The sequence below is a fragment of the Monomorium pharaonis genome, chromosome 3, assembly GCF_013373865.1.
Source record: "Monomorium pharaonis isolate MP-MQ-018 chromosome 3, ASM1337386v2, whole genome shotgun sequence".
NCBI lineage: Eukaryota > Metazoa > Arthropoda > Insecta > Hymenoptera > Formicidae > Monomorium > Monomorium pharaonis.
Genome location: NC_050469.1, coordinates 23,790,826 through 23,817,962, shown reverse-complemented (window position 1 = coordinate 23,817,962; position 27,137 = coordinate 23,790,826). Strand labels below are relative to the sequence as shown.

Here is a 27,137-nt window from a genome sequence, read left to right as displayed (position 1 = left end):
ATATTACTGAAGCTCTTTGATTATTAAATTATATTTTTGAAACTTCTTAACAACGTCTGCGATTTATATTTGTAGGATCTGGAAAAATTTACATGCATTTTACTTGCATTTTATGCATGAAACGTTGTTATATGGACAATAAACAATATTTATATGTTAAACAATTTTTACTTTAAATCTTTTTAAAGTATGCGAATAAAAATAACTATTTCATTCATGTAACGAATTTGTTTTATATATTAACTAATTGCAGCATTTTTGCATTTAGAAATTCAAGAAATTTTCTATTTTCCAGCTAATCAACATTTGAAAAAATTAATTTAATAAATTTTATTAATATATACTATTATTGATTTAATATTTAATTTTAAATACTTTTTTTCGACGAATGGTCTTTGCTCAAACAACTACAAATTTTATTTAAATATAAAAAATATACATCTACATCTTTTTCCTGTAATGGTATTATTTTTAAAATTGTTAGTATAATAATTTAAATCTTTAAGTTTAAAAAATTAATTTAGTTTCGTTCATTTGTGACAATTTTTTTCTAGGTATTTCTTACATTTATACAAAAAATGTAAAGCCTGTCTTTAGATTCATCTTTAAAGGATGAATGCGCTTATTTATGCTAACTTATCCTTTTAAAATACAGTAAGCAAATAAGCGCAGTTAAAGTTTGCTTTCACGTTTTTTGTGAAGATACAAAAATATTTTAGAAAAGAGAAATAAGTAAATAAAGTAATGTAAAAAACTAAATAAATATTTCATTAGCCACATTGTTATGTCTTTGAAAAGAAATGTAGGGAAACACGGGGTATAATGGGATCTCTTTACAGAGAGGCTGCTATGAAATGTGTTGCAATTAGTACATAATGAGTACATAGGAAATTCTAATTTTTTTACTGCATTAGATAGTTTTGAAATACTATTTTTTAAAGATGCTGAAATTATATAAATCAACCTAAATATAAAGTGAAATTCAAAGTTGGAATAAAAGTTAATAGTGCTGAAAATATGCAGTCGTCGACAAAATGGGTTACCATACACCTTCTATTAAATTTGAATTTGTCTCCAAAACTACTAGAATGATAAAGAAAAAAAGAACAGTTGTGACGAAGTTATGAGATAATCCCATTATGTTCCGCATATAGAAAGCGTATTCAGATTAATGAGATAGCGGAGATAAACAATTAATTTATTCTTTTATTAAATCAGTAATCTCGTTTAAACTATTATTTCGCAACAAAACTTTTTTCTTATAATGGATATAAAAAAAAATATTTTAACGGCATAGAATTAATATATTCATTTTTAATATATTGAAAACTTGTTTAAGTGAAAGTTTTTATTATGTTCTGGATTCTTCTGTACTGTACGTGTGTTATTAGACAATATTCAATTGCTATAGTTAATAATAATACTACAGATTGATACTTTGAAATCAATCAAATTATTAAAACATTATATTAATTTATTTTACATATACAGTAAACTTTTGCCAATATCTGAGTTTAAAAATCTACGATATTTTATTATTAAATTAGAGTGCGATAGGGCATTAATATATTAAACGTGCACAATTATTTTTGTAAAATAATGAAGCTGCTTTCAGTCTTGAATATAGAAATAAAATTTGCAAGAAATATTACGAAGAAAAAGTTTTTTTCGCTCGTAGCCCATTGTGTGCCGTGTCGGCGACATTGCGGCGGCCATATCGATCGGCGTTATTTCCTTGGCTACCTGAATGATGCGGTCCATGTGATGTAACAAACACTTCGTAGGTTCGTAGTGCAGGTCATTTTCCGATTGGCTACTCACACTTCCGCTCCACATACAGACAAAACAAATAACAATAGGTCTATACTAAAATCGGAGCGACAGTCGTGCGTTTGTCGTGCCGACGTAAGTAACGTAATCGTGACGCGCGAGGCTGGACGTGTGGTCACATGGCGCAGCCGGCGAATAACGATGATCCTTTGTCGTCTAAGTCTAAGATAACGGTACTGTCGAAATTCGACGTTGACGTTAAGGGGACGTTCGACTATAAGAAATTCCGAACGCTTTGCGTTCGACTGTTCGGCGCGGACGAGGTTGACCAGCACGAGTGGAGGGCACGAGAAGTCTTCGAGTTGTTCGACGCAAACGCGGACGGCGCGCTGAATGATCAGGAATTATATAGGTGATGCGTGCGCAAACTCTTCCACAGAAATTGATTGAGTTCCATTAAAATGGTTAAAATGATTAAAAGAGGAAAGAAGTTGTTAGCAGAAACAGAAAACAGAAAAAAGAAATATATTTTTGCTTATTTAAATATTGAAATGAGATTATAAAGTGTTGGATGTAACTTGCTTACATGTAAGGATTTTGTACACAGTTTTATCAAGGAAAATATATTTTTATAAGTTAAGAAAAAAAATATTGAATAGAAAATAACAATATCAATTTAATACTATTATTATCAAATCAATTACAAGGAAGCAAAAATGATCTTGCTTATATATAATTTAATCTTCTTTAGAAAATTTGATAACTTTGAATTTTAGCAAAATATTATATTTCTATTTTAATATAATAATAGTTTAAAGAGTACAACATAATTGTTTTAACGCTCTGACTATATCGTTTTTACTATTTTTGGAATCATTTCTGTACAACTATATTCCCTCAAATCTAATTTAATTTAATTTTTAATTTTTTTACCTTGTATAGAGGTCTTTGGTAATCTTTATTAGCATTTGTTAATCTAAATTCACTTTTTTAATATGTGATAGATTTATTAATGAATGAAGACAAAAGACTTGAGCCTGATGTGAATAATTTCTTTATTTTACTTAATAGACTCATCAATAAATGAAAACAAATAATTTGACCATGTTTATTTTAAAAGGAAAATTGTTGCCAAAAATTTTCTTCATAAATATTATATATTTATCTAAAAGAAATCTATTTTTAAAATTTTCTTAAATCGGAATATGATGGTTTTCGGAAGAATTGTCTAAATTATAGATTTTATGTATACTTTATTTTGAGTATTGTTTATTATGTTAATTAGATAGTTTATATAATGACTAATTGGAGTTGGCATTATTTTGAGCTGCATGTAGTCAAGAATAAGATCATAGTTATTCGATGGGCACAAGACATGAAATGGTCATAGTCATATTTGTCAACGTCAAACTGCGTATGACATTTATATATATATACCTATATATATATATATATCGTGGGGGTTTTAGTTAATGTCGCTGTCCGCATCATCATCAGTATCTGACCGGTTTCTTTTAATTGCTTCGAGATAAAGTTTAGATTGTTTTTTATAATGAACAAATTCCTACTGTAGATGCTGCGATTGGATACATGCGACTATAAATCCCATCAATGTTTTGCTAGTCGTTGATGTACAAAATGATTTTATTGATGGCACGTTGGCACTTAGAAAATGCGGCTACGGGCAGGAGGGATCGGAAGTTGTGGAACCGATAAATCGCATTTTGAAGGATGGCCACTGGGATAAAGTGATATATACTCAGGATTGGCATCCCGAGAATCACATCAGCTTTTTTGAAAATTTGGCATTACGCGAGCTTCATCCAAAATCCAAGGTATTTAAATAATGTGCCTGCCTGATTAAATAATAATAATTTAATAAAATAATTCAGATATAGAAAAAAAAAAGAAATGTTTTACTCTTATTTCTTTTAAGAAATTGCATCGCATTATTTCTCCATATTAAATCTTAGTCTTACATAAAATATTTTAGTTACTTATATACATAAATAAATAAATAATACAAATAGAGATGTCTAAAAAATTCTTAAAGGCTTCTTTTTCAGTTTTCTTTAGATATTATATTACTTTTGGATTTTTGTGTCGTTTGGTTTACAGGTATTCTTGATTTTTTAAAATAAATTTAAACAATAAATTTTATTTGTATGTGCAATAAATCTTTGTAATCCTAAAATTTGACAATGAGAAATTTAAAATACAACCTTGACTAAAAATATTGGGGGGGGGGATGGCATCAATATTTTAAGTAATATTTTTAGCTAGAGGAAGAGGATTTAAATAAAAATTATAATATAAATTACCTTTTATTTCAAATTATTTTTAAATTTATATATAATACCGATAATCAGTAGGAAACAATAGGTAAAAAAATTTAAACTGAATAAAAAATATTAGTGTTTAATAATTTTATTTAAGGCTATAATTTTGTAATTTGAACTAGATTACTAAAGAAATAGCGAAGCCCTTCGACACCGTCGTTTTCTTGCAATCTTATTTAACGCAAGTACTTTGGCCAAGGCATTGCGTTATGAACACCTGGGGTGCCCAGTTGCATAAAGATTTGCTGATATTGCCTTCTTCCGAACGGGTAATACATTAATTTCACGTGTTAAAGATAATGCAGAGGTGTATCTTTGTTATAATATTTGACTAAAAATTCTTCAATTCTTTAGAATCACTGAATAACTGAGATTAACTTACACATAAAGCAATTGTGATTATATTTATCATATAAATTCCTGCCATCAGTTATATATATTTCTATAACCACTATCAAGTGACCTATATTACGTCTTTTTTAATATGATTTTAATGTTGCTTTAATAATTATATTTTATTATTACATTTATATATTATAATTTTTGTATATATTATAATATATACAAAATATATTATAATGTTTTAAATATGCTGTGCGTGTAGATTATATATATATATATATATATACATTTATATATTATAATTTTTGTATATATTATAATATATACAAAATATATTATAATGTTTTAAATATGCTGTGCGTGTAGAGATATAATTTGTATAATATAATGCAACTTATTATCAGAATTGTATAGTAAAAAGCAAAATATTAAATAATAAAATTAAAAAATTAATCACTTTTAGCTTAGTCAATTTTAAACAATTTAATTTTAACTTTAAATTATTTAAAATATAAAATAGTTTATTTTTAAAATACATAAGCTTTAATTTATTAACCTTTTTCTAAGTTAAAAATTGTTTTATATCAAGAAAAAATTATTAAAAAAAATACACTTCTATTTACAAAACATAATGTTAATGGTTGATGTTGATCACTAATGATATAACTAATGACGTGAAATTCACGTTTAGTTATTATAATTATATTAATTGACATCATCATGTTTGTTGGAATTTCTGTAATTTTTTAAATCTTATTTTCTTTATTTATGAATTACTTTATTGTTAACATTGCATTATGTGCATCTGTTATAAAGAAATTTGATCAGAATATTTTTCATTTTTCTGTACTTAAGGTATATAAGGGTCAGGATCCAGACAAAGAGGCTTATTCAGGTTTTGAGAAAAATACGAATGGTCCCTCAGAGCTCGAAAAAATTTTGAAGGCCATTGGCGCCACACACTTATACATTTGCGGTATCGCCTATGACGTATGCGTGAAGGAAACGTGTTTAAATGGATTACAGTTGGGTTATCGGGTGGCCGTGATTAATGATTGCTGTCGTGGTGTAAAACCAGATGATGTAACAACCGCAAAAAATTTAATTATTGAAAATGGTGGTCTCGTGGCGGATTCCGATCGCATTCTGTCCTTAGTGAACGAAAGCAAGTATAGCCTGACAATGGCACATCACGCCGCGAAATTTATAAGCTGAGGAGAGAATCTTTTGCATACGATGATGTAGAAATGTTTCTTTAAAAAAATAATAACTTGTTTTTTTAAAAATAATGAATTAAATAATAATTTTTTGAATTTAGTCGAACTTGAGGATTAGATCAAGAAACTAGAGTAAGAAAAAGATTTGAGTTATAATTAAAAAAATATAATTATTTTATGAATTTTAAACTGTTTTATTTCTGGTATTAGTTATATGTTTGTCGAGTTAGATTTAATTTAGTTTTATTCTTATACAAATATTCCAATTTTCATTTTATGCTGTAATTTAGTTTATAATTTATTTAAATATACATAATATTAGTACAAATGTTATCCGCATGATACTAGGAAGAATCTGAGAATACAGTATAATTATGATTAAGAAATTATTTATACAATTTTAATATGGAACTTTTGGGATATAAATTATTAAAAATATATATTTACAGATAAATACAATTCTTTGTGTTTGTTTTGTTATCCTATTTTTATCTGCCATTAAAATGCTTCTAATTATTCTTATCAATTAATAACCGTGCGGTTCTTTCGATTCTGTTTGTTGATTCATCATCGACTGTCAATTCACAGAGGTATCTTTGTCTCGAGCCGCAATCTTCACCTCTGTACGAGTAAATTTTCGACGACGCGTTGAAAGTTAATTTCAAGCATCTGCAATTTATAATATTTATAATACAAATATTAATGCTCAACATAACAGAACGTAATAAATTCTATTTTTATAAGTGCTTTGCATTGTTGAGAATTAAATGTTATACTATATAAAATTTTTATTTTAATATGTATCTATAGTAAATTAATATGTATGTTATATATGCCTTATTTTACATATTGCATATAAAAATTAATAAACATTTTACCATTTCAAAATTTATAGTTATTTTCTAAATAATATATAAATAGATATGTAAACACATAAAAAATTATGTGCAGTAGTTTTCATTAAAAATTTTCCTAAAATAAACAAGCTTTTTTGTGTTTTAGATTAATTAATATTTTACTTTATCTATTTAAAAATGTTCTACTTAAGAACGATACCGACCTGCCGTCACCAATGACGGGCTGTTTAGTATCTTGATGAACTGGTCTAGCACTGCTGGCCCAGATCCATAATAGTCCTGGATTCAAGCCACCTGTCCAGAAATTTTTGCCCTTCAACTTAGCGTCCGACGTCAAACCCGCGATTACATCTTGGCTCTCTTCGATCGTGTCAAATTCAACCAAGTGTCCACCCATACCGCGGCAAAGGCTTGCCGATGATTTCCAGTTAAATTCACGATTGCTGAAGTGATAACAGTTTTGGCCCATTCTCGTGTAATTGGCAGGACAAGGCTCTGAAGAAATAAATAATAAATAACAATATAGATTAAATGCATTAAGCTCGTAAATAATTTTTTTTCTTTAACATTTAATTTCTTTTAAACATAATATGGGAATAAAATATCTTGATCAAAATTATTTACTATAATATATTGAAATCAATTTTTTAATATAGAAACAGTTTTACCTTTCATTTTATTGTTCCCAGCAATAACGTAGTATAATAGTTCTTCCGCTCTTCTTACTCGTTTTTCTAGATGATCTACTCTATATACCAATTTTTCAATGGCACCTAAATAAATTTTTATTTAAGAAATTCTTAAATCTTATTTTCTTAATAATGAAATTTCTCTTATATATATAAATGTTATAATTATTCATAAATTATATTGACAATTGAAATAATTATAAATTTTAAAAACGTTTTTATGAGTCATACCAAGTAGATAAAGATCGGTTTCAGTAACTTCTCTTTTATTTGATGTATTTTGGATTTTAGTCGTCACTGTCACAAGCTTATCATCAACCTTCATCACTCGTCCGGTCCGAGAGTTGTTAGATTGAAGAGTGATCCAATTTTCGAGAACCTCTGCCCATGGACCATGATTTATTGTAACAGTTGCTAAATTTGGTTGGGAAGACGACGATGATACAACTAATAAGATAATGTATCAAAAAATCTAATCACACATAATCAGATTAAAATGTTATATCTTACATTACTTTAAATAATTTAATAATAAGAATGTAATAACATAATAACATATTAGCTAGTAATAACTATAATAACTATAGAAGCATTAAAAGAAAAAGTATATTATTATAAGTGTGAATACATGATTTATACTTTTTTTCATTGATCTTGCTAATTTATAAAATTTTAATAATAAAATAATTATAAAAATTATTTTTACAATATGTATATATAAAAGTATATATCTTATTTTTTGTAGTATATATCTTATTTAAATGTTAAAATATTATATATACAAATTTTAAAATATACGTACCGGATATCGTACTAACGATTGTTATCACCGTGACAAGCATAATTGAAGAATATAATTGCATGGCTATCTTTCTCGTCATGGTTTTGAGACCGAAGAAGAAATGTAGTGTAGATATAATCTTGGCTACAGGAACTGAAAGGCCAGCATCAACCTTTCGCGAAATGTATAAAAGTAAACGAAATAAAGACGTTCCGTTTTTCGCCTGAATCAATGTTCGTGGTATTTCTGACTTTCTCCAGGAAAGTTTACGGTGGCATGTTGAAATAGCGAATACCCGGATGCGAGCAAGTACGTTAGAAAATTTCATTAAACACTCATATACGTGATGTAATGACGTCATTTATAAAAAAATTTTGGTAATATATGTAAAAGAATATATGACATAAAACTATACTATATTTAAAAATACGAATATTTGCTTTTTAAAAAAATTTGAATACTAATATCTCAATATTATATAAATAAAGAAATAAAATGTTTTAAAATAAGAAATATAGTATTGTAACAAATAACAAATTCTCCGATTTTAACTCAAAAATTGCAATAATTATTTCACAAAATACACTATTCTTTGTTTGTTGCAATTGATTATTCGATTATTCTAATTGACTGTCATTATTACACTAAAAAAAATGTTTAATTTTAAAATATTAAAACATTTTACTTTTATCTTTGTTTTTAAATATTTAAAAATATTTTAGTTTTAAACAATGTTTAGATTTAAAAACACTAATATGTTTAAAGTTGTTAAAGATTTCAGTTTTAAACGTTTTAGTGTTATAAACTTAAATGCTGTTTAAAATTAAAATAATTTAAAGTATTTAAAAAGAAACAAAAATAAAAATAACATGTTTAATATCTTAAAATTAAACACTTTTTTTGTACAGTTGCTAATTTATACAAAAAAATATAATATATATTTTATAATATATTTTTATAATATATTTTATTAGCATAATATATTTGGGATAAATTTACATATATTAATATTCCAAGACCTTTTTTTTTGAAAAGATTAATGCTTTGGAATGTATATTTCCGTTTTCGTAACAGTATTGCGTAACAAATAAAATGAAGGAAGCTAGTTAGAATAAACCGGAAACGATAAATGATTGACAATTCTCTTTTATGAGCCTTATTTACAGAAATAATTGGCAACATTTAATCTTGGAATTTTAAAATGTAGATGCATTAAAGATATTTGTGTTAAAGAGCAATGTATTGTGACATCCAATATATTGAGTGCTTTAATTAAATATTTGCAGAAATTATATAAAAATATTTTAAAATCAACATGCAATCAGATATTGAAAGATTAAAATAAAATAATAAATATTAAATATTTTAAATTAGAAATGAATATTTTAATTTCTATTTTAAAATTAATTTTAAATTAACTTTTAGATTAAAATTTAATAAGCTAATTGAATTTTGTATTTGTAAAGGTTTATATTATTAATACATATTATAAATTCACAATTTTTACAATTTTAATAATTTATATACAAAGACATTGAAGTAATTTAAATAAATGAAACAAATTTTTAATCGTTATTTTATGTAAAAATATAATTGTAGATTTACACGTCGAAAATGTAAATGCCTTCACTCACGTGGTTTGTACGTAATAATTAACTTCTCACGAAATATTTTTACTTGATATCACGAGTATTCCACACCCAATCATACGGAAGACTGAGAAGAAAAGATTCGAGGACGATGTCGTAGCCCAGACCTCTCTAGGTCACTTTCTCCCCTCCTTAGAAGTCAAGTCACTTTCTTCGGTAAGCCCACTTCAGATGGGATTTGATAAGTTAATAATTATAATAATTATATATTCAGTATTTAACTGGATATTAAAAAGATATAAATATATTTTTTAAATAAGAAAATATGAGAAATATAATAGAGAGAAATGTAAGGATAGCTTAGTCATTTATCCTCTCATTTAACATTTGAATAATTGCATTATTTTTCTTCAATAGTAGAATAGTAACAAATATAAAATGTATATGGCTTTTATAATAGTAGATTAATTATTAAAATTTTTATAAACGTTTAAAAAAACGTTTAAAAAAATTGTATATTTATCGATAATTATGAAAGTGATCTAAGCCAAGAAAAAAATGGTCCAAAAAAAGTGTTTTAAAAGTGATCTAAAATAAAAAAAGTGATATATTTCTCGAAAAGAGAAATTTGTGATGTTTTGATCATTTTTATCATGGGCATAAATATAAATTATATAAAAAATGTTTAAATATAAATTTATTTTTTTTGTTTGCAGTTATTATTGCAGAAATTATTATTAATTTCTGCATTAAGAGAAATATTTAAAAAATGTTTATATTATTAGAAAATGTTAAAGATCAAATTTTGTTTCTTAAATCGTTTTGTATGCACTGAGACACATTTTTGTAGCAATTTTACGTCTGACATTGTGTTTTGTTATCTCCAACGAAAGCTGCGTTTTCATGAATTTCAAATGTAAATGTAAATGTTCGCTCATTTACTTGTTGTATAATTATTTGCGAAGATTGGCCTACTGACATAGTTTCCTAGAATGCATTCGAATATCGGTGGCTTCAACAAAGCAAATGCGGAAACTTCACAATCTATCTCTTAATGACAGAAGCGTGTGATCAGTTATTATACTTTCTCGCGATAACACAGTTCAACTTGTAATTTGTATTCTTATGCATTAAACTTTCATTTTGTGTGTACACCGCAAAAGCATTATCTTGAATAATTCCATCAAAATAAAATTAGCGGTTTAGAAATCCGTAATAATTTAAGGTAATAAAATAGCATGAGAACAATGTTTTACAAGTAAAAATTAAATATAACTTTTCAATTTTATTAACAAAGTGATTAACAAATGCGGTAACTACAAGAATGCGGTGAATATAAGAATTAGGATTGAGAAAGTTTCTTTCTAAAAATAATTGTTTATCGTTACTAGTTACTAATTTTTAAAAGTAACGTATTTTTTAAAAAGATAGAAAATAATATTGTTTTTATTTTAAAAGCATTGGAAAAGCACAGTTTTTGTTTAATTTGATTGATCATTGATACTTAAAAATTACGATTAATTACTTTTTTAGTGCTAAAACAAGATTAAATTAAAAAAATTTAATTTTCTTGATTTTTTGTTAAAATGTTAACAAAAGCAATATTATTTGCAAAATTACAACAAATTAAAAGAAAAATATTAAAAAGTGTTTTAAATGCATAATTTCGCAAGATTACAATAAATTTAAAAAAAGAAAGATTGCAAAATGTAAAAAATTTTAGTTTTTATTTTTATGAATATATAACAAAATGCATACTTTTTGCATTTTCAATTGTGTGTTAAAAAATTTTAATATAATAAATTAAAAATTTTTCTTGAAATGCCACAATATATTAATTGATTGATAACATAAAACTAACTGTTAAATCCTTTATTGAAAAAATGGTATGTATATTAAACTATTTGTAAGGAAGAAAAAAGAAAAATAAGTTGTTAGTTTGTTACTATAAAAAAATAATAGTTATGGGATTACAAGTAATACGTTACTTCCCAACGCTGACAAAAATCGTAATATTTTTTGTACATTAATAATAAAAAATATAATTATAAAAAATATTCTTTTTTACATATTAATAATTAGGATATTTATCAGATCTACCGTTTTAATTTACTATTTTTTTCATTTTTTCATTTTAATATCTACTTAATATAAATGTTTTTCATATTCTTTGCATCATTTGACTGCCCCATTGTTCAATTTCTAACAATTTCTAATGAGTATTTGTATTTTATATAATATCAGAGATCGATGTCGCATCGTGCAGATAATGGACGTAATCCATTCAGGATGATGTGAATTAACGCTATCCTGCGCAAATAACACAGATACTCTGTGGACCGAATACGCAGGTGAGGTCGTTGCGATGCTTCGAGGTTTATTCACAGAATTTCGACATCAACGAGACTTTATTTAACTGAACTGCGCCAAACAGCGCTTACAACAGCCTCCGCCGTCGTTATTGGACCCATTCGTTCCATTTACAAAATAATAGATCGTTAGAAGTACACGGTGAGATTGAGCCTCTCGTTGCCAGTTTGATTGTCTCCGGTTCGCGTTTCCGCCGCGACCTCCACGCTATCTACGGTCTGGAAAGCAATAAATACTTTTGTCTCCATTGTGTTCTTCATCTATCTACTTTTCTTGATTGCATAAAGTTGGTTTTCGCAAGTAAACTTAAATTTAATTATTTCTCTTGCATAAGACAATTGTAGTCTTCAGGAAACGTTCAGTATTGTGATATAAGATGGTATTCTTTAAATATTAAACATTCAATATAATTGAACAAAATAAAAAATATTGCAGTTTTAATACAATTCTAGCTTTATAAATGGTTACTTTTTAAGTTTAAGTTAAATTTGTTTAACAATTTATAAAATTTCTGAAACACCTCTGTTCATGTAAAATCAACTTATAAAATATTACAAAATCCTTTTTTACATTTGCTGTAGAATTTAAGTAAAAAATCTATGGATTTATTTATTTCCTAGATTGCAAATAAATTTGTCACAAGATAATTACCCTATCGTCGTCGTCCCAGGACAACTTTTTGATCCTCGGCAAGGCCGAACTGGCAGGCCACGTTGGAACTAGAGAGTCTGGAGGATCTCCGGAATAATTGGAAGAATCGTGAGATCCAGAATCCAGATTGGTTCTAGCACTTAAATCGTTCATATTCTGTACTAGTCCGCCGATATTGGGAATATTTGAGGTGGCTGATAAAGCTGGTGGGTGCGGGGCGGGCGCCACTTTATGTCGAGCGTATAATGGTAATTGTTTTGCCGATGCTATGCCTAACAGAAAACGAGAGAAAAATGTGTCTTAAGTCGCGAATCTTTAACAAGATTAATATTTTATAAAAACTCTAAAATTTCAAATTACAAAAAGAAGAAAAATAACCAATGACATATAAAGAAGACATCTTATTTAATTGTATCGAGTAGTTTTTGATAATCAGTTAATAATTGCCTGAATAGAAAGATATGTAAAACTAGAGAATCGAAAGTATGTCGAGTGCGAAGAATAGAAAGCTTGTGCAGCACCGCTTGCTGTCTATAGAATCGTACTTTTGATTGTAGCGCTGTACGAGCTTTCATTGGTTTCCCCGAAGACGGGATTATCGATTTCGTTACGGTTGTCGATGTTATCATTCTCGTTGCCATCGATATCGTGACGCCGATTCCGCGGGCCTTCCAAGGCGTCCTGAAGAGCGTTGGCACCTAGCACCTGCGGAGTTGGACTTAGAGCCGAGGGAACTGGTGATTTCTCACGATATCCTGTCCCCACAGAACTGACCGAGCCACCGCTTTTTGGCTTTTTACTTAAACAAAAGAAAAATCAAATGTGCATTATTGATGTCTTTCTTAATCTAATAAAAATTACTTGAATATTTTCAAGTATTTAATACTTCGTTACATATTTCTTGACACTAGAGATTAAAGACTTAAAGACACGCGTAAAAAAAAATTTAATAGTAAGTATCTTTAAAAAGCTATTAACATTTCGTTATCGTTATATGTAATTATATACATATTATATTTGTTGTATTTACTCACTGCTTGTAAATGTAAAGGATGAGAACGAGGATGACGACTCCAAGAAGACCTAAAACTGCGCCAAAAATTGCAACTAGTAGCACGCTGCTACCAAGCCAAGCAGGTGCAGCTCTTGCTGCTATCGGCAACGAACCGCCGTTTGGTATGTGAACGATTACCGGGATCATGCTGGATCTAAAGAAATTGCAGATAAACTCAAGTTAATTAACATCTGTAATGATTATTATTAACGGTAAGAGAAATAACCGTGCACTTATAAATACCTGGGCGGTTTTCCGGTATCGGTAGCTACCGCTATGAATCGGGCCAAAGATCCGTTAAGTGAACCTAACGATTTCAATACTAATTCTCCATTATCTCTAATGTCGAAAGATCTGGAAATAATTTATATTATTATGTTAAAAATAATTATAATTATTTTGTGAAAAATGTATGTTTATGCAATATATTTTTCTTTTAATTAAAAGGTTTAATTTGGTTTTGTTTGGAATTAAGATCAAGTAGATCTTTTTATTATATGTAGAATGTAAGAGAGTAAGTATGTGTCAAATATTTCAGGTACATATTTTTATTAATTAAAATTAACATTAAGAGAAATTTGTATAAACATGAGTTTACCCTTAGGAAAATTTACTTTAAATAAGGTTAAAGTTTTCAAAATTACCTTACAAATCTAAAAGTTTACTGAAAAAATTTTTAGATAATTTTTAAGTAATTTAAGGTAAGTAAAAAGTTCATCTAAAGTAATTTAAGTTTTTTCCTAAGGGTAGAAACGCTTAATTTTTGAGAAATTTTATTGTGAAACAAGAAATAACTTGAAAAAATAATTGATAAAAATGTTTAGACAAAAATTGTATAATCTCTCTCTCTCTCTCTCTCTCTCTCCCTGTGTGTGTGTGTGTGCGTGCGTGTGTGTGCGTGTGTGCGTGTGCGTGTGTGTGTGTGTGCGCGCGCGCGCGCGCGCGTGCATGTGTGCTTATTATAAAAAGACAAATACAGTTATTAACTTTCGAAAGAATCGATTCTTCAATTATATGATTCTATTTTAAAAAATAGAATTATATGTATAAATTTGTATACAGTAATGTAATAAAAAATTTAACACTTTTAAATAATATAATTTGTTTAGTTATTTTGTATATAAAAGTATTAGATTAGTATTGTTAAAAATTAATATTAATTTACGAGATATTTTATATTTGACATTTTTAAGCACATTTTAATATAAAATTAATTGTTATGTTTTTAAACTATTCCATTTAACAATAAAATTCTTTGTATTTTAGAAACTAAATTTTGAATATGAGCTTAAACATTTCTTCACTTATACTTATATATGAACTTTTTTTAGTGTTTAATCGATAAAAATATTCCTAAAATACTTGATATTTAATTATTTGTTTATATCTTGTACAGTGTTATCTTGTATATGTAATTTTATTACTAAACTATTTAGTTTAATTATAATTTTATACCTCGCATCTTGTCCTCTAAGAGATAAATTGACTTTGTCCCCTCGATCGCCGTCCGCTGCTTCTAATTTTCCTGAAAAGTTACATGTTTCATTGGATATCGAGTGTAATTGAAATTGGATACAAATTTCATTTAATAAAAGGAGATGATTTACCTATAACGGAGCCTTCTCTTGCGGAATGAGCGTGAAATTCGTATCGGGAATATTGAAATCGAGGTTCCCATTCGTTCACGTCTTCGACCAAAACGTTCACACGTGATGTATCGTTCTAAAAAAAAGTATATATGTACATTACATATTAGATAATATAGTATACGTTTTGCATATATATTACATATGTTATAAAATGTAAAAAAAGAAGTATTAAATAACATTAATGAGATACGTACATGGTATCCGTCTGTGACATGAACCAGGAAGCTGTGCTGGACCCGTCGTTCGTAATCCAAATTCCCTTTAAGGATTAACTCGCCAGAGTTAGTAATAGAGAATCTCTCTAGATCCTCCTCCGGACCCACTAGCCAGAATTTTAAATTCTAAGAGCAGAAACTACATTACGCTACTATATTTATGATTTATTTACATGCTTATCGTCGAAACAAATTTTTACTTACAGGCTCGGCTTTATTAACCCCTGCTGTTAGAAGAACACTCTCAGACGGTGTGTTCTCTGGTACACTTGTTTGATGATTCTTCAGCATAAATTTCACGGGCAATCGACCACCTAGCATTTATAAAATAAAGCAGTTTGATATAAGATTTGTTTTCAAATCGATAACGATTTGATTTATGTTTTAAACATTATTTTGACATTTGCATACCAAACGATGTATTAGTAATAAATTTTAATTAATTAAATTTTAATTTGCTTGATGAAGAGTATATTGTTAACGAATCTTTACCATAATGACATGTACGGTTATAAATCAATCGTTTTAATTGTTTTAATAAACAGATATATCAATTATCAATGATAATTAATAAGTAAATAATTATATATAAATGTCTAATAAATGTGTAATAATATTAAATTTAATTAGTAACTGAATACATATTATATATTTCCCAATAATAACAGATTTTGTTACGGTAGAAATATATACAACATATACACAGAAAATAATTAATATGTACAAAATAATAAAATTAGAAAACGCATTTATAAATTAGTTTAGATTAAAATTAATAATTTTCTATAAAAAAATATATATATTCGTTAACTTAAACTTGTACCTGCTGTTGGACCAACCATATCTTCTCGCGACACAACAACTGTGGCTAGAGCATATCTATCCGCATTATTCACTTGAGTAGCCTATATTTTATGAACGGTATATTATCATTATTATATATTTTAAATCTGTTAAAAAAACGAAAATGTGTTAATATTTTTACCTTAATAACGATAGTTGCTGGTGTCATTAGCTCGTGATCCTGCAGCGAGCGTATCATGACGATTTCAGCAGTCTCAGGATTCAAATCCAGAAAGGGTAAGATTGCACCTTGTATTGTATATCGGACTGGCGCATTTATGCCGACGTCTTGATCTATGGCTTTTATTGCGGCAGGTACCATTTTTAATGGTTTTCTCTAAAAATATCAATAAATTAATTTTTATTATATTCTCAATTTATTGTATTCTAAATTGCAGAGAAAATCTAATCAAAGTCAGGTTTTATTAAGAAAATAAATCTCTCTTACCCCTTTTATGTGTCGAGGTATGATGACTTTATACTCTTCATTCAAAAAAGTTGGATTCTGATCGTCGGCATCGATAACGTTAACGTATAACGTTGTCGTTGACGAACGCGGTGGATTGCCTTGATCCTGTGAAAAAAAAACAAGTCTTTACTATTAAATTATCATTAACAGTTAATATTTATTATTAAAAAACATAAATTTGCATTAGGGAGGAAAATACATTTGATTTTCTATTGTTAGAATATAATTGTAAGCGTGAGAAAGCCTTGTTCGATCAATTCTCTGTCATCTTTACTTGTTCACTGTTGCGTGTCGATACGCATCGATCGTTCAAATCAATTTATTCGAATCAATTTATTCAAGACCGTTATAATCTATTGTATTTTTTATGAATCCCGTTATTGGTTTATTGGTTACAAAAAATTTATTTTTAGAAAATTTCTTAGCTTGATTGTCACATTTAATCGGACTTAATGCATATTTTTGCATTTAAGAAAAAAAAAATACAAATAATTATTTTATACTTATATAATGTATATGTGTCAGAAATAATTATAAAACTGAAAAACTGCATAATATTTTGTTGAGTTTTAACACTTTATTTTTTTATGAGTTAAAATATTAAATATTTTAAATATAAGATTAAACTTACTTGAGCACGAATATCAACGGAGAAATTGGTGAGAATTTCATAATCTAGCGATTTTTTCAGCACAAGTGTGCCTTCCAGAGCGTTTAGAAAAGCAAAATAATCCTGTGTACACAAAAAGATAATTATTCATTCAATTCTTTAAATAAACTATATTTTGTATTGCAATATTCTAAAAAGTTATTATTAATTAAAAAATGATTAGCAGTATAGTTGTCTGACAAATAGAGGAATAATCGACTATTAGTGGAAAAATATTTTAGTTGTGTTAATGAAACTCACCGAATGAGCTCCTGGTAGGATCGCATATTGTACAGTGGAGTATGGTCCTGGCTGATCAGCATCGACAGCTCGGATTCCTTGTAGGACTCTTGTGTTAATGACAGTAACCTAAAACATTTAAATCATATTAAAATTAAAAAAATTATATAAATGTATATATTAAAATATTAAGAATTTACATTAAAATATCTACTTACCTCAGAAATATTTAGCACGTAAGGTGCATTCACGAATTGTGGTGAATTATCATTTGCGTCAGTTACCCGGATGTTCACCGGTATGATGAATCCCTTTAAGAATCGGAAAATTTTTTACTTAATATAATTAGACAAAAAAAAAGTTAATGTTAAATGTTAATTTAACCAATCTTAAATATTATTTCAGTGTTTCTATTAAAGAAATATTTGTTTTGCGATTTTATCAAATTTGTCAAAAAATTTAAAAACAAAGAAGAAAGTGTGCGAAATTTTTACTTTATAGTATACATTTTCTATAAAATTATTTCTAAAATTTAGAAGAGCTGATATCATATTTAAAGATATTTATTTTATTATTTTGATATTTAATATAACATAATTGCTTTTAGAAATTGTCTTACCGGGTCCAAGGTATGTTTTCTCTCACAGATAACGTTGATGTAGACGCTAGCTGGTCCCTCGACACCTTCCTTGTCAAGCGGACTGATAAGAGTTAAATTTTTCGAGTATGGCGAAAATGCGACGGGGCTGTCATGCTCCTGCAGGCTCAGCTCGATGTCACCCTGCGAGCCAGGATCACCTAGCACTCCGAGGATTCCCACGGTATCGCCGACGGGCAAATCTTCGCTGACAAAGAGATGCGCCGCGGTGGCTCCGTTTTCCAGAAAGCATCGCGTGTCTCGAGTCACTGGAAAAGTCGAGCGATCGTTAACATGCATAATGAAGCGTGATTTATTGTTGAATCAAGAATTGTCTTATAACATTTAAGTAAAAACAGTTTCCTGAAGCGAGAAGAAAGAAAGTTATCAATAGAATTCTATCGCACATTTAAATTCAAAATTTAATTTTATATATTAGAGAAAGCAGTCTTTGGACGTTATTTATACATAATATGTATTTCAATTTTATTGATATATAACATAAAACATATACATATATCATTATGCTTCTACACTTTCTCTTAATTTTTTTAAAGAGAGAGCAAAACATTTTTTTGGAAAGAGATAAAAATTAATAAAATAATGCTTATATCTTATAGAACATATTATTGTTTGAAATACATGTGCTGAGTCTTGAATAAAAACTCACACTAGAGCCCAAAAAAGTGATCGCTATTGAATTAGTACCGTTGAGGTTACTGGAGTTTCCGGTCGAAATCGCACAACCGGTTTTTAGTGGGCTGCATGAAAGAGTTTCATGATGATGGAAGGACCGTGGGACAATAATTTTTTGTAAGGAACTCTGTTCGAGTGTAACGGTTAAGAGATCGATATGAAATTAAACTTGCACCATTAATAAATGTATATTTTTTTTAGAAGAGTTATACAATTTTTTTTAGTTTAATTTAAGAATTACACTTCAAGATTTAAAAAAACACATAAATTAATTAATTTATAACAAACGTTTAAAAAAGAAAATAGCAAAAATAAAAAATTTTGTAAGCTATTTGTTTCAAAACTTTAATTTTATCTAACAAAGGAATAAAATAGTTTCTTAAAAAAATTAAAATATTAAACACATAGAAAGAATTTTGTTGAGCCAAGTATCTAACAATTTAATCTATATAAATAAAAATGTAAAATATTTGTTACTCATCTAAGATCTCCGTAAGTTATTCACCAATTGCTTTGAAATTTTGACACAACGTTGCATTCGTAACCGGGAGTGTTCTTATGGGGTCTGATTATGGAAATACCGTGTGTTTCAAAAATGATGGCCATAATTTAAGTGTAAAAAATAGTTTTTCATTAATATTATTGAAATTTTGACACATTGAGACGGGGAGAGACCGGGAGAGACGGGGAAAGACGGATAGAGACCGTGAGAGACGGGGAGAGACCGGGAGAGACGGGGAGAGACCGTGAGAGACGGGGAGAGACCAGGAGAGACGGGGAGAGACGGGAGAGACCGGGAGAGGCGAAGAATGTTTCTATTGTGTTTAAATTAAGGTAATAAGAAAAATAAAGATGGCTGTTATTTTATTGAAAAAAAAGGAACTTATTTAAAACAGTCTTTTGAATGGATTTCTAAATCCATGGCAGCTTTTAGAAAAAAAAGTTAGAAGTACGTGAATGAATGAATATTAGATTTATTAAAGATAGATAAATGCTTATTCAAAAATAAAATAAAAAGAGCAACAGTAAAGCGAGGCTCTTGAAAGTTAAATAACAAAAGCAAAGAAAATTTGAAAAAAACGTAGCATAAGAATAGAGAGCCACAGCAATGCGTGGCAGGGTATAGCTAGTTAGATATAGAATAAAAATTATTTTCTTGAGCCATCAAAATAATTATGAAAGATGTTCAAAGATGATGAGCAATGTTATAAAATATATTAAAAAGTTTTCACACATTCAAATTTGAGCGTTCTATGTAATTATTTTAATAGTTTAATCAAATTATTTTTAGATCTGTAGTCTGACAATTTTTTTAGATACTTTAGCAAAATTGTTTTTTCCATGCACACACAAAATGACGAATGTTTCTAGACCTTTTTTTACATTTGGGCAATATAAATGGATTTTATTACTTTCTTTTAAGAGACCATCTTATAAAGTAGATATCGCATTACTGTACAGTAATGTCTGTTTTATGATATCCTTAACAGCAAGAAAGCATGCACTTTTGTGCTTTTAACCATAAATGACATGCAAGGGGATATCTTTATTCTATTTGTTTCTGGAAACAATAGATGACTGCTTTATGCACGCAGACTTAAGTAATACTTATGCTATTAGTACCTCGTAATACTCACTGTCCAGTTATTAATTGGATCTGTTCTAATGACTTCAAACGATCTTGCGCAAATATTCATACATTCCAGAAGCGTTATAACGTAACGTAATTAAATTTACCGTAAACATAACGTAATGTAATTTTATAATCTAGAGCGTAGCAGGAATATTTGTGAGAATACTTCTTCAGCTTACATAGAATTGCAATTTTTCTGTAAGAGTATAAAATGAATTTTTCTCGAAAAGTTTAAAAAAATATATAGAACAATTATAAATAAAATAATTGATACGTAGATATAAAAGTATGCCTAATACTTTTCAAAATATTTTATTTATTTTTGTATACTTTTATCAAAACACAATATATTTTGTACGTGTAAATTTATTTAATATTTTTATAAATATATATGCCTATTATTCATTTTTAGAAAGAATGTATTTTTACAGAAAAGTTAATAAAATAGAGAATACAAAAATTGACATATGTGACACGTAACGGAGTAAAGTTTATGTGTATACTATTATTACTCTCTTACATGTAATAGATGGATAAATTATGATGCATAAAGTACACAAGGGACGGCAAAGCCATTTATCTAACAACAGTACTTTAGCTGTTCTAATGCCAGCATAAATCACGATAGCCGCTTTTGCGCCTCGTTTGACTTCCATTGCTGCCGCTGTTTGGAATTCCCGGGTTCGCTTTATGCATATCGACAATTGCTATATACAATTAAACGTAATCGTTTGATAGGTAAAACAGTAGTATTAGCAAAACACCACGGTTTAACATTTTGCTTCAAAAGCTACCGTTTGCTATTATTTTTATTCCAATAACGAGCAAATAACGAGTGTAAAAATGAGATAAAATCAAAAAGAACGCGAAATTTGTTTTATAGCGGTTTTCAAAATAGCGGTTCCACATGTATATATGTGCTAATATTACGGGCTTAATTGGACATTAAACCCGTAATATTATCATATCATTATTACACGATAATGAGATCGCGTGTCGTAATAAGGAAGAAGATAATTCTATTAAAATTTAACTTCGAATGATCTGTTTGACAAAGATCAGACTGGACGTTGTGTCATTGACTGGTCCTTCCCGGTTGATCGACGGGAATTTGGACGTTGGAAGGACGCGAATCGGATGCGTAGACGAATATGCGTGGGCTGTTTAACGCGTATGCGAGGGGGTAGATATGCGCGCTTCCCTGGAGCGGAGTTCCGGTCGCGGCGGACTCATGGCGTATCGTCGGCGGCGCAGCGTTACGGCGCTGGCCTTTCGCAAACTCCTTTTTCCTAGCTAGACGAGGACTCTAGCAAAAGCGAGCGCCGTTCGATCGTGCGCGAAAATATCCGCGGAGATTTATATGAGCTCGTCTCATGAGGTAATTCAGAAGTAAGCGGATTTTTCCGTGCAATTCGCGCGAGTTCAGATAAAAATATGAGTTTTGATAGAAAAATAAAATAAGTATTGCAATGTGTAAAGTCCGTTTTAAATGGCTACATACTTGAAAAAAATTTACAAGTTACAAACTTGTCTACTTTTCATCTCAATTTATTCCCTTGCCAAATTACTGAGTTAGGATTTCTTTAAGAAATAAAAATGAATAATAACGATTATTGAACCGATTACTCTTTAATTATATGTATCTTGTTTAAAATTATGTTTATACATATAATAAGACCTTATTTTACATATATATCCTGGAAATTTTATATTTTATTTGATGAGAGAGATAAGAATTTACAATAAATTTTTTATAAAAAAGATACTGACAGAAGAAGATATATGAAAAACGAGTATATATTGATGCAGGAAGACTTACGTTGCCCGACGTGCGGTTGCAGCATGCAGCAGAGGAGCAGCAAGATCCTCAATACGTTTCGTCCCATGGCAGTTCAAGATCATTGTCCATTGATTCCGTTGACAGATGCATCTGCAAGAAAATAGGACAAAAATTAGTGTAAACAAAGGATGAGGGATGATAAGATATGCGGCGCGTTTTTTAACGTAATTTTAAGTTTTCTTTAATCTTTTCGCGGGTTGTGAGAGGAAAATTTCTCAGAAGATGTTTCAATTTATGGCATTCGCGGAAATAACATTTCCTGCATTTGGAACGTCTTACCCAGCTTCTCGGAAATTATTACGGAGATTTTATTGGTTTTCGTTAAAGTGTATTTCATCTTACGAGATTTTGCGCGAGATTTGTGTTATTGACTTTTGTAAAGATTTTTTAGTTTTTAAATAATTTGTTAATTATTATTTTTTAATTATAGATATATCAAATGTATGTCAAATAACTAGTAACATAATTTTTAATTTAATTAGATTAAAATAATTGTTTAGTATAGTTAAATTGTTTTTAATGAGCTTATCCAGTTTGCTGATAACATCCATATTAATTTTCTCTTAATGTTGCAATAGCAAATTACATGTGACATAATAATACGAAAGTGCAAGAATTTTACATAACGTAGGGCTAACTTTGTGTCATTTTTAATTTTTTATATGATTTTTCAATCTTATTTTTTTTAATGTACATATAGATTTTTTGCTATTTTATTATTAGATAACTATATTTAATTCTGCTATAATTTAAAAAAATAACGTAAATTTAAAAAATATTTGGAGAAGATCGTGTTTTATTCAAAATAAAAGATAAATAATTATAAAATTATTGTAATAAATAATTTCAAATTGAGAAATAATTATAAAATTATAGATGCAATTTTGTCTAAATTAAAATTTGTAAAATTAAAAGTACACATTTAAATTGAAAACATTGACCTAGTTTTAGATAGTTTTTAAATTTTTTAAAATTATTTACAAAAAAATGTAAAAATTATAATTATTTGTTTTAAAAAATGTATTTTATAAATAAAAGAGTAAGCGCGAAATCTTCCACTAACCGAAGGTTGGAATATATTCCAATCTTCAACAAGATAACGCAAAAACGTGCCATTAAAAAATATATGTAATAATTTTACTAATAACGTGCAATTGAGTTCGTCATTGTATTAGCAGACAAATGTAAGAACATAAGCACTGGACGAACTATCTCGTCCGACGACGAAACGCGTCTGCAATAGCTAGCATAACGCGTGGTTAGAAAGCATGCAGAGAAACTCTTTTATTACGTGGAACTATGGCTATGTAGGACTGCGCGTCTCATCAGGGCTAGGATGACTCGAGCAAATTATCGCCGAAGGCAATTCTTAACACCTTGCACTCTCGCCTTTCGTGCAAATAGCACATTTCTTTCATGATGTCATATCGAGAAGTTGATGATTGCCTTATGTGTCTGGAATACTGGAAGTTTCAACGCATGTCCTTTCTTACGAGTGGTAAGAATGGAAGCAGATTTCTTTAAGCTTATTAATGCGAGAAAGTTTGCCTTTGCGTTTTCTCATTCATAATACTTGGTGGTTGAATGGATTGGCAGTAGAGTAACACTCGTTATTTATGTTAGATGCAAATGTTTTAATTTTATATGTATCAGGTAGTCATAAAATATAATGTAAAATATAAAAAATAAAATGTAATAATATTAGAAAGACAAAAAATATAGAATATATAACAATAGTCTGTTATCGATTTAATTAATTTTATATAAAAAATTATTGTTTGTTTATATCTTATACATATATAGTTTAGTTTAATAATGTTTAATTTTTAATATTATAATTTAATAATAAATAATAAAGAAATATATAGTTGAATAATCTATTTAAAATATAATTCAATTTAAGAAATATAATTTTTGATTTTTAATAATATTATAAAGTTTTTAACATAATGATATAATAATAATATTAAATGTTGTATACATACAAGTAAAGTACAATTTTTATAATATATTTTTTTCTACATTTATACATTTATAAATTTGCATTTACATATTTGATTTTATTTCTAAATTGCTTTTTATTTATGTCTAAAATGCTTTGCATAATTGCTTTTTAATTTTGTTGCATTTTGTAAGATATTAATTTTGTTGTATTTTAGTATAAGAAAGAGATAGAAACAATTAAAAAATATAAAAAATTTACAACAAAGAAACAAATGTAACAAAATAAGTTTTTCTAAAAATGCCTTGCGAACGAGGAAATTTATACGGAAAATAGCCGGATATCTCGGTTATATGGGGCGCAGTACTGCTTAAATTCACGAACCGTAAATTGAAACGCAACGCGATGGGCAACTGGCGTAAAGGCCTCCGGTCTCTGCTCCAGTGGATAACTGTATAAGAATATCACTGGTATCTGTATTGCGGAAATTGATAGCTCAAATGATCTTCATATTGATTACTTCATTCTTTATCAACGTTCGTGATTAATTATTCTGTTATTGCATTATGAAATTAACAGTCATACGTGTGCAATGTTTATATAACAATACTCAAGCCATTTATAACTTAACAATAATATTTAAACGTTGAATTATCAATGATTGCACGATCGTGTTCAATCATATTACGTCACATTTGTGTTTAATTAAAGCGTGCAATAAGTATGAAAGTAAAAGTTATATAAGATTTCTTACTTTCAAAAAAGCATACATTTTTTATTTAATAATCAAATTTTTAGAGAAAAAATTGGATTTGGTGTTTATTCAATAAAAAAGAAAAATAATTTTGATGTGAAAATATGTCAACCTAAAAGTGTACTTCTGTTATTGTTAATATATAAGTCATAATTAGTTATCAATGATATTAATTCTTTTATTATTTTTATTATTATTAATTACTATTTATATTTTATAAATACAATTTATAATTATAACAAATCACGTTTTATTTTGTTTATTATTATAAATTATTTTTAATTAAGTATATAATGCAACTTTTTATTAAATACTTTTAAATAATAGGTTAAAAAAATAAAATTAGAGATTGAGGGGTAATAGATACTTACAAAATGTGTTTAGAAAATGTGCGCAAGTCCATGTGTTTATAACTCCATTGTTTGAGAAGATCTCTCTCATAGCACTAGTTCTATTGATAACGTAAACCTCACAGATTATTATCTCTTGACCCACCATGCACTTAGTCACCGCCCTTTACAAAAAAGCACCAAGGGCTTACAAATTATATACACCCTCAGTAGTATTTATCGATCGGCGTGGCTAGACGGTCTTATAATTCACTTCTTTTCTCACATAATAAACATATAAGCAAAAATATCCAAACTTTCTATGTTACAAATATATTAGTCAACTTATTAACCTAAATTTCTTTAATAAAAACTCAACACTTTTTGCCATATTTTAAATAAAATTCATTTTATTTGTATTTTTTATGTATATACACAACTGCATGTTTCTTAAACTTTACATTTTTATATGATGATTTAGTTTTTAAACAATTATTTCACAAAATCTTTTTATTTCTCAAAGATCCCGACATTATCTTTCTTTAAGAATTTATATTTTAGTATTATCTTAAATAATTTATATTGCTTCATTAATTTTTGTACTCTTTTATTTTTCTACTCTAGTTTTGGTATGCACCGTATATGTCGCACTTTACACTACGTGCACTAACGTGATCGACCTGGATCAAACTCAGCTATGACTACCGCGCTGTAGGGCTGTAGAACTCTTTACTACAAAACGGAGCCGTCGTACAAAGCGGCTGGAGTGGCACTCGGTTGGTTCCCCATTGTCAGGAAGAAGGAGGGGAGGGGGGGGAGAACACCGCGACGACCAACAGAACGTATACCTGAGCCGCACCGCGAACAGGTGTTTGCTTTCATACATGATGGGGGAACGGACGCGATGCATATGCGTGAGCTCGAATGGGTGCGCACATAACTGACCCCTATCTCCGAGGCCCTTCGGGAACCTGCGTCGACCTTACCGAAGACGGGAGTGTGTGGATTTCCGGTCTTCGAGTCCCCTTGAAGAAAACTTTCTTAGAAACAAAACGTAGAGAGCTGCAAGAATTGCAGCTAAACAAGTAATAACAAAACAATGTAAGAATAATTAAAAGTAGCAATTCGCTTACATGTATTTGTTGGAGGAAGAGGGGAAGGGGGAAGAAAAAGAGTAAGCAGTATAATGATAATAATTCTTCGATTTACACTTACCTTAAAAATATCTGACAAAATATCAATCTTAATTTTTAAGAAATAAAATAAAAGCTGAAGTTGGTAATTTTGACCAAATCGCGTCTAACAGAGGTTAGCGGTACTTTATACTGAATAATAATCCAAATTGCGGTTTGCTGACCCGGCGCATCGTTTACAACGTTTATACCAACATCTCTTCTTCTTAACTTTAATACGTAACGAATGCGAGATTGTCAGAACAGCGAACTGTAATAACAAGTAACGAATCACATAATCGAGAAATGACTAACAATTGCGTAAGCAAGCAATTATTTTCGGCAATGCTCGTAGCGTCTCGTTCCCCATGGCGACTTGCGACTTAATGTCGTGAGAAGTGACCGAGGGC

At 28.5% G+C, this 27,137-nt stretch overlaps 3 protein-coding genes across 7 annotated transcripts; 1 reads left to right on the top strand and 2 right to left on the bottom strand.

The window, feature by feature from the left end:
* The first annotated feature begins 284 nt into the window (after positions 1 to 284).
* Positions 285 to 6,126, top strand: LOC105832098 (nicotinamidase). Of its 2 annotated transcripts, XM_012672742.3 has the most exons (4): positions 285 to 2,182; positions 3,344 to 3,605; positions 4,232 to 4,378; positions 5,307 to 6,126. In XM_012672742.3, exons 1-4 carry the CDS (start codon positions 1,950 to 1,952, stop codon positions 5,664 to 5,666), a joined length of 1,002 nt encoding a protein of 333 aa, XP_012528196.1. In that variant the 5' UTR covers positions 285 to 1,949; the 3' UTR covers positions 5,667 to 6,126. The 2 variants fall into 2 exon arrangements, with proteins under 2 accessions (XP_012528196.1, XP_036139959.1); XM_036284066.1 differs by lacking the exon at positions 4,232 to 4,378.
* On the bottom strand, positions 6,041 to 11,058 carry LOC105832097 (C-type lectin domain family 12 member B). 4 transcript variants are annotated; one of them, XM_012672740.3, is made up of 6 exons: positions 9,630 to 11,058; positions 8,017 to 8,245; positions 7,446 to 7,661; positions 7,194 to 7,298; positions 6,729 to 7,020; positions 6,041 to 6,337 (listed from the first exon to the last, which is right to left on the bottom strand). In XM_012672740.3, exons 2-6 carry the CDS (start codon positions 8,093 to 8,095, stop codon positions 6,178 to 6,180), a joined length of 852 nt encoding a protein of 283 aa, XP_012528194.1. In that variant the 5' UTR covers positions 8,096 to 8,245; positions 9,630 to 11,058; the 3' UTR covers positions 6,041 to 6,177. The 4 variants fall into 4 exon arrangements, with proteins under 4 accessions (XP_012528194.1, XP_036139958.1, XP_036139957.1 ...); XM_036284065.1 differs by having other exon boundaries at positions 8,017 to 8,167; XM_036284064.1 differs by lacking the exon at positions 9,630 to 11,058 and having other exon boundaries at positions 7,446 to 7,628; positions 8,017 to 8,412.
* A 915-nt stretch (positions 11,059 to 11,973) lies between these two features.
* LOC105832086 (protocadherin-like wing polarity protein stan) lies at positions 11,974 to 25,911 on the bottom strand. The gene is made up of 18 exons (XM_012672719.3): positions 25,598 to 25,911; positions 22,510 to 22,620; positions 18,344 to 18,630; positions 17,943 to 18,035; positions 17,746 to 17,853; positions 17,467 to 17,568; positions 16,815 to 16,940; positions 16,509 to 16,703; positions 16,347 to 16,428; positions 15,728 to 15,837; positions 15,503 to 15,649; positions 15,267 to 15,381; positions 15,115 to 15,184; positions 13,903 to 14,013; positions 13,640 to 13,813; positions 13,151 to 13,404; positions 12,606 to 12,877; positions 11,974 to 12,172 (listed from the first exon to the last, which is right to left on the bottom strand). Exons 2-18 carry the CDS (start codon positions 22,574 to 22,576, stop codon positions 12,083 to 12,085), a joined length of 2,403 nt encoding a protein of 800 aa, XP_012528173.2. The 5' UTR covers positions 22,577 to 22,620; positions 25,598 to 25,911; the 3' UTR covers positions 11,974 to 12,082.
* Between the last annotated feature and the right edge of the window lie 1,226 nt (positions 25,912 to 27,137).

What these genes read in the sequence shown, in the direction of transcription:
- LOC105832097 (XM_028192596.2), bottom strand. Translation starts at nt 8,356, where the DNA reads ATGACGTCATTACATCACGTATATGAGTGTTTAATGAAATTTTCTAAC. An exon ending in AATCGTTAGTACGATATCCG is followed by an intron (nt 7,662 to 8,016) that starts GTACGTATATTT and finishes TTATCTTATTAG; the next exon opens with TTGTATCATCGTCGTCTTCC. An exon ending in CCCGTCATTGGTGACGGCAG is followed by an intron (nt 6,338 to 6,728) that starts GTCGGTATCGTT and finishes TATAAATTGCAG; the next exon opens with ATGCTTGAAATTAACTTTCA.
- LOC105832098 (XM_012672742.3), top strand. Translation starts at nt 1,950, where the DNA reads ATGGCGCAGCCGGCGAATAACGATGATCCTTTGTCGTCTAAGTCTAAG. An exon ending in AGCTTCATCCAAAATCCAAG is followed by an intron (nt 3,606 to 4,231) that starts GTATTTAAATAA and finishes AATTTGAACTAG; the next exon opens with ATTACTAAAGAAATAGCGAA. An exon ending in TATTGCCTTCTTCCGAACGG is followed by an intron (nt 4,379 to 5,306) that starts GTAATACATTAA and finishes TCTGTACTTAAG; the next exon opens with GTATATAAGGGTCAGGATCC.
- LOC105832086 (XM_012672719.3), bottom strand. Translation starts at nt 22,576, where the DNA reads ATGGGACGAAACGTATTGAGGATCTTGCTGCTCCTCTGCTGCATGCTG. An exon ending in TCCTACCAGGAGCTCATTCG is followed by an intron (nt 17,569 to 17,745) that starts GTGAGTTTCATT and finishes TTGTGTACACAG; the next exon opens with GATTATTTTGCTTTTCTAAA. An exon ending in ATCCTTTACATTTACAAGCA is followed by an intron (nt 13,405 to 13,639) that starts GTGAGTAAATAC and finishes CTTTTGTTTAAG; the next exon opens with TAAAAAGCCAAAAAGCGGTG.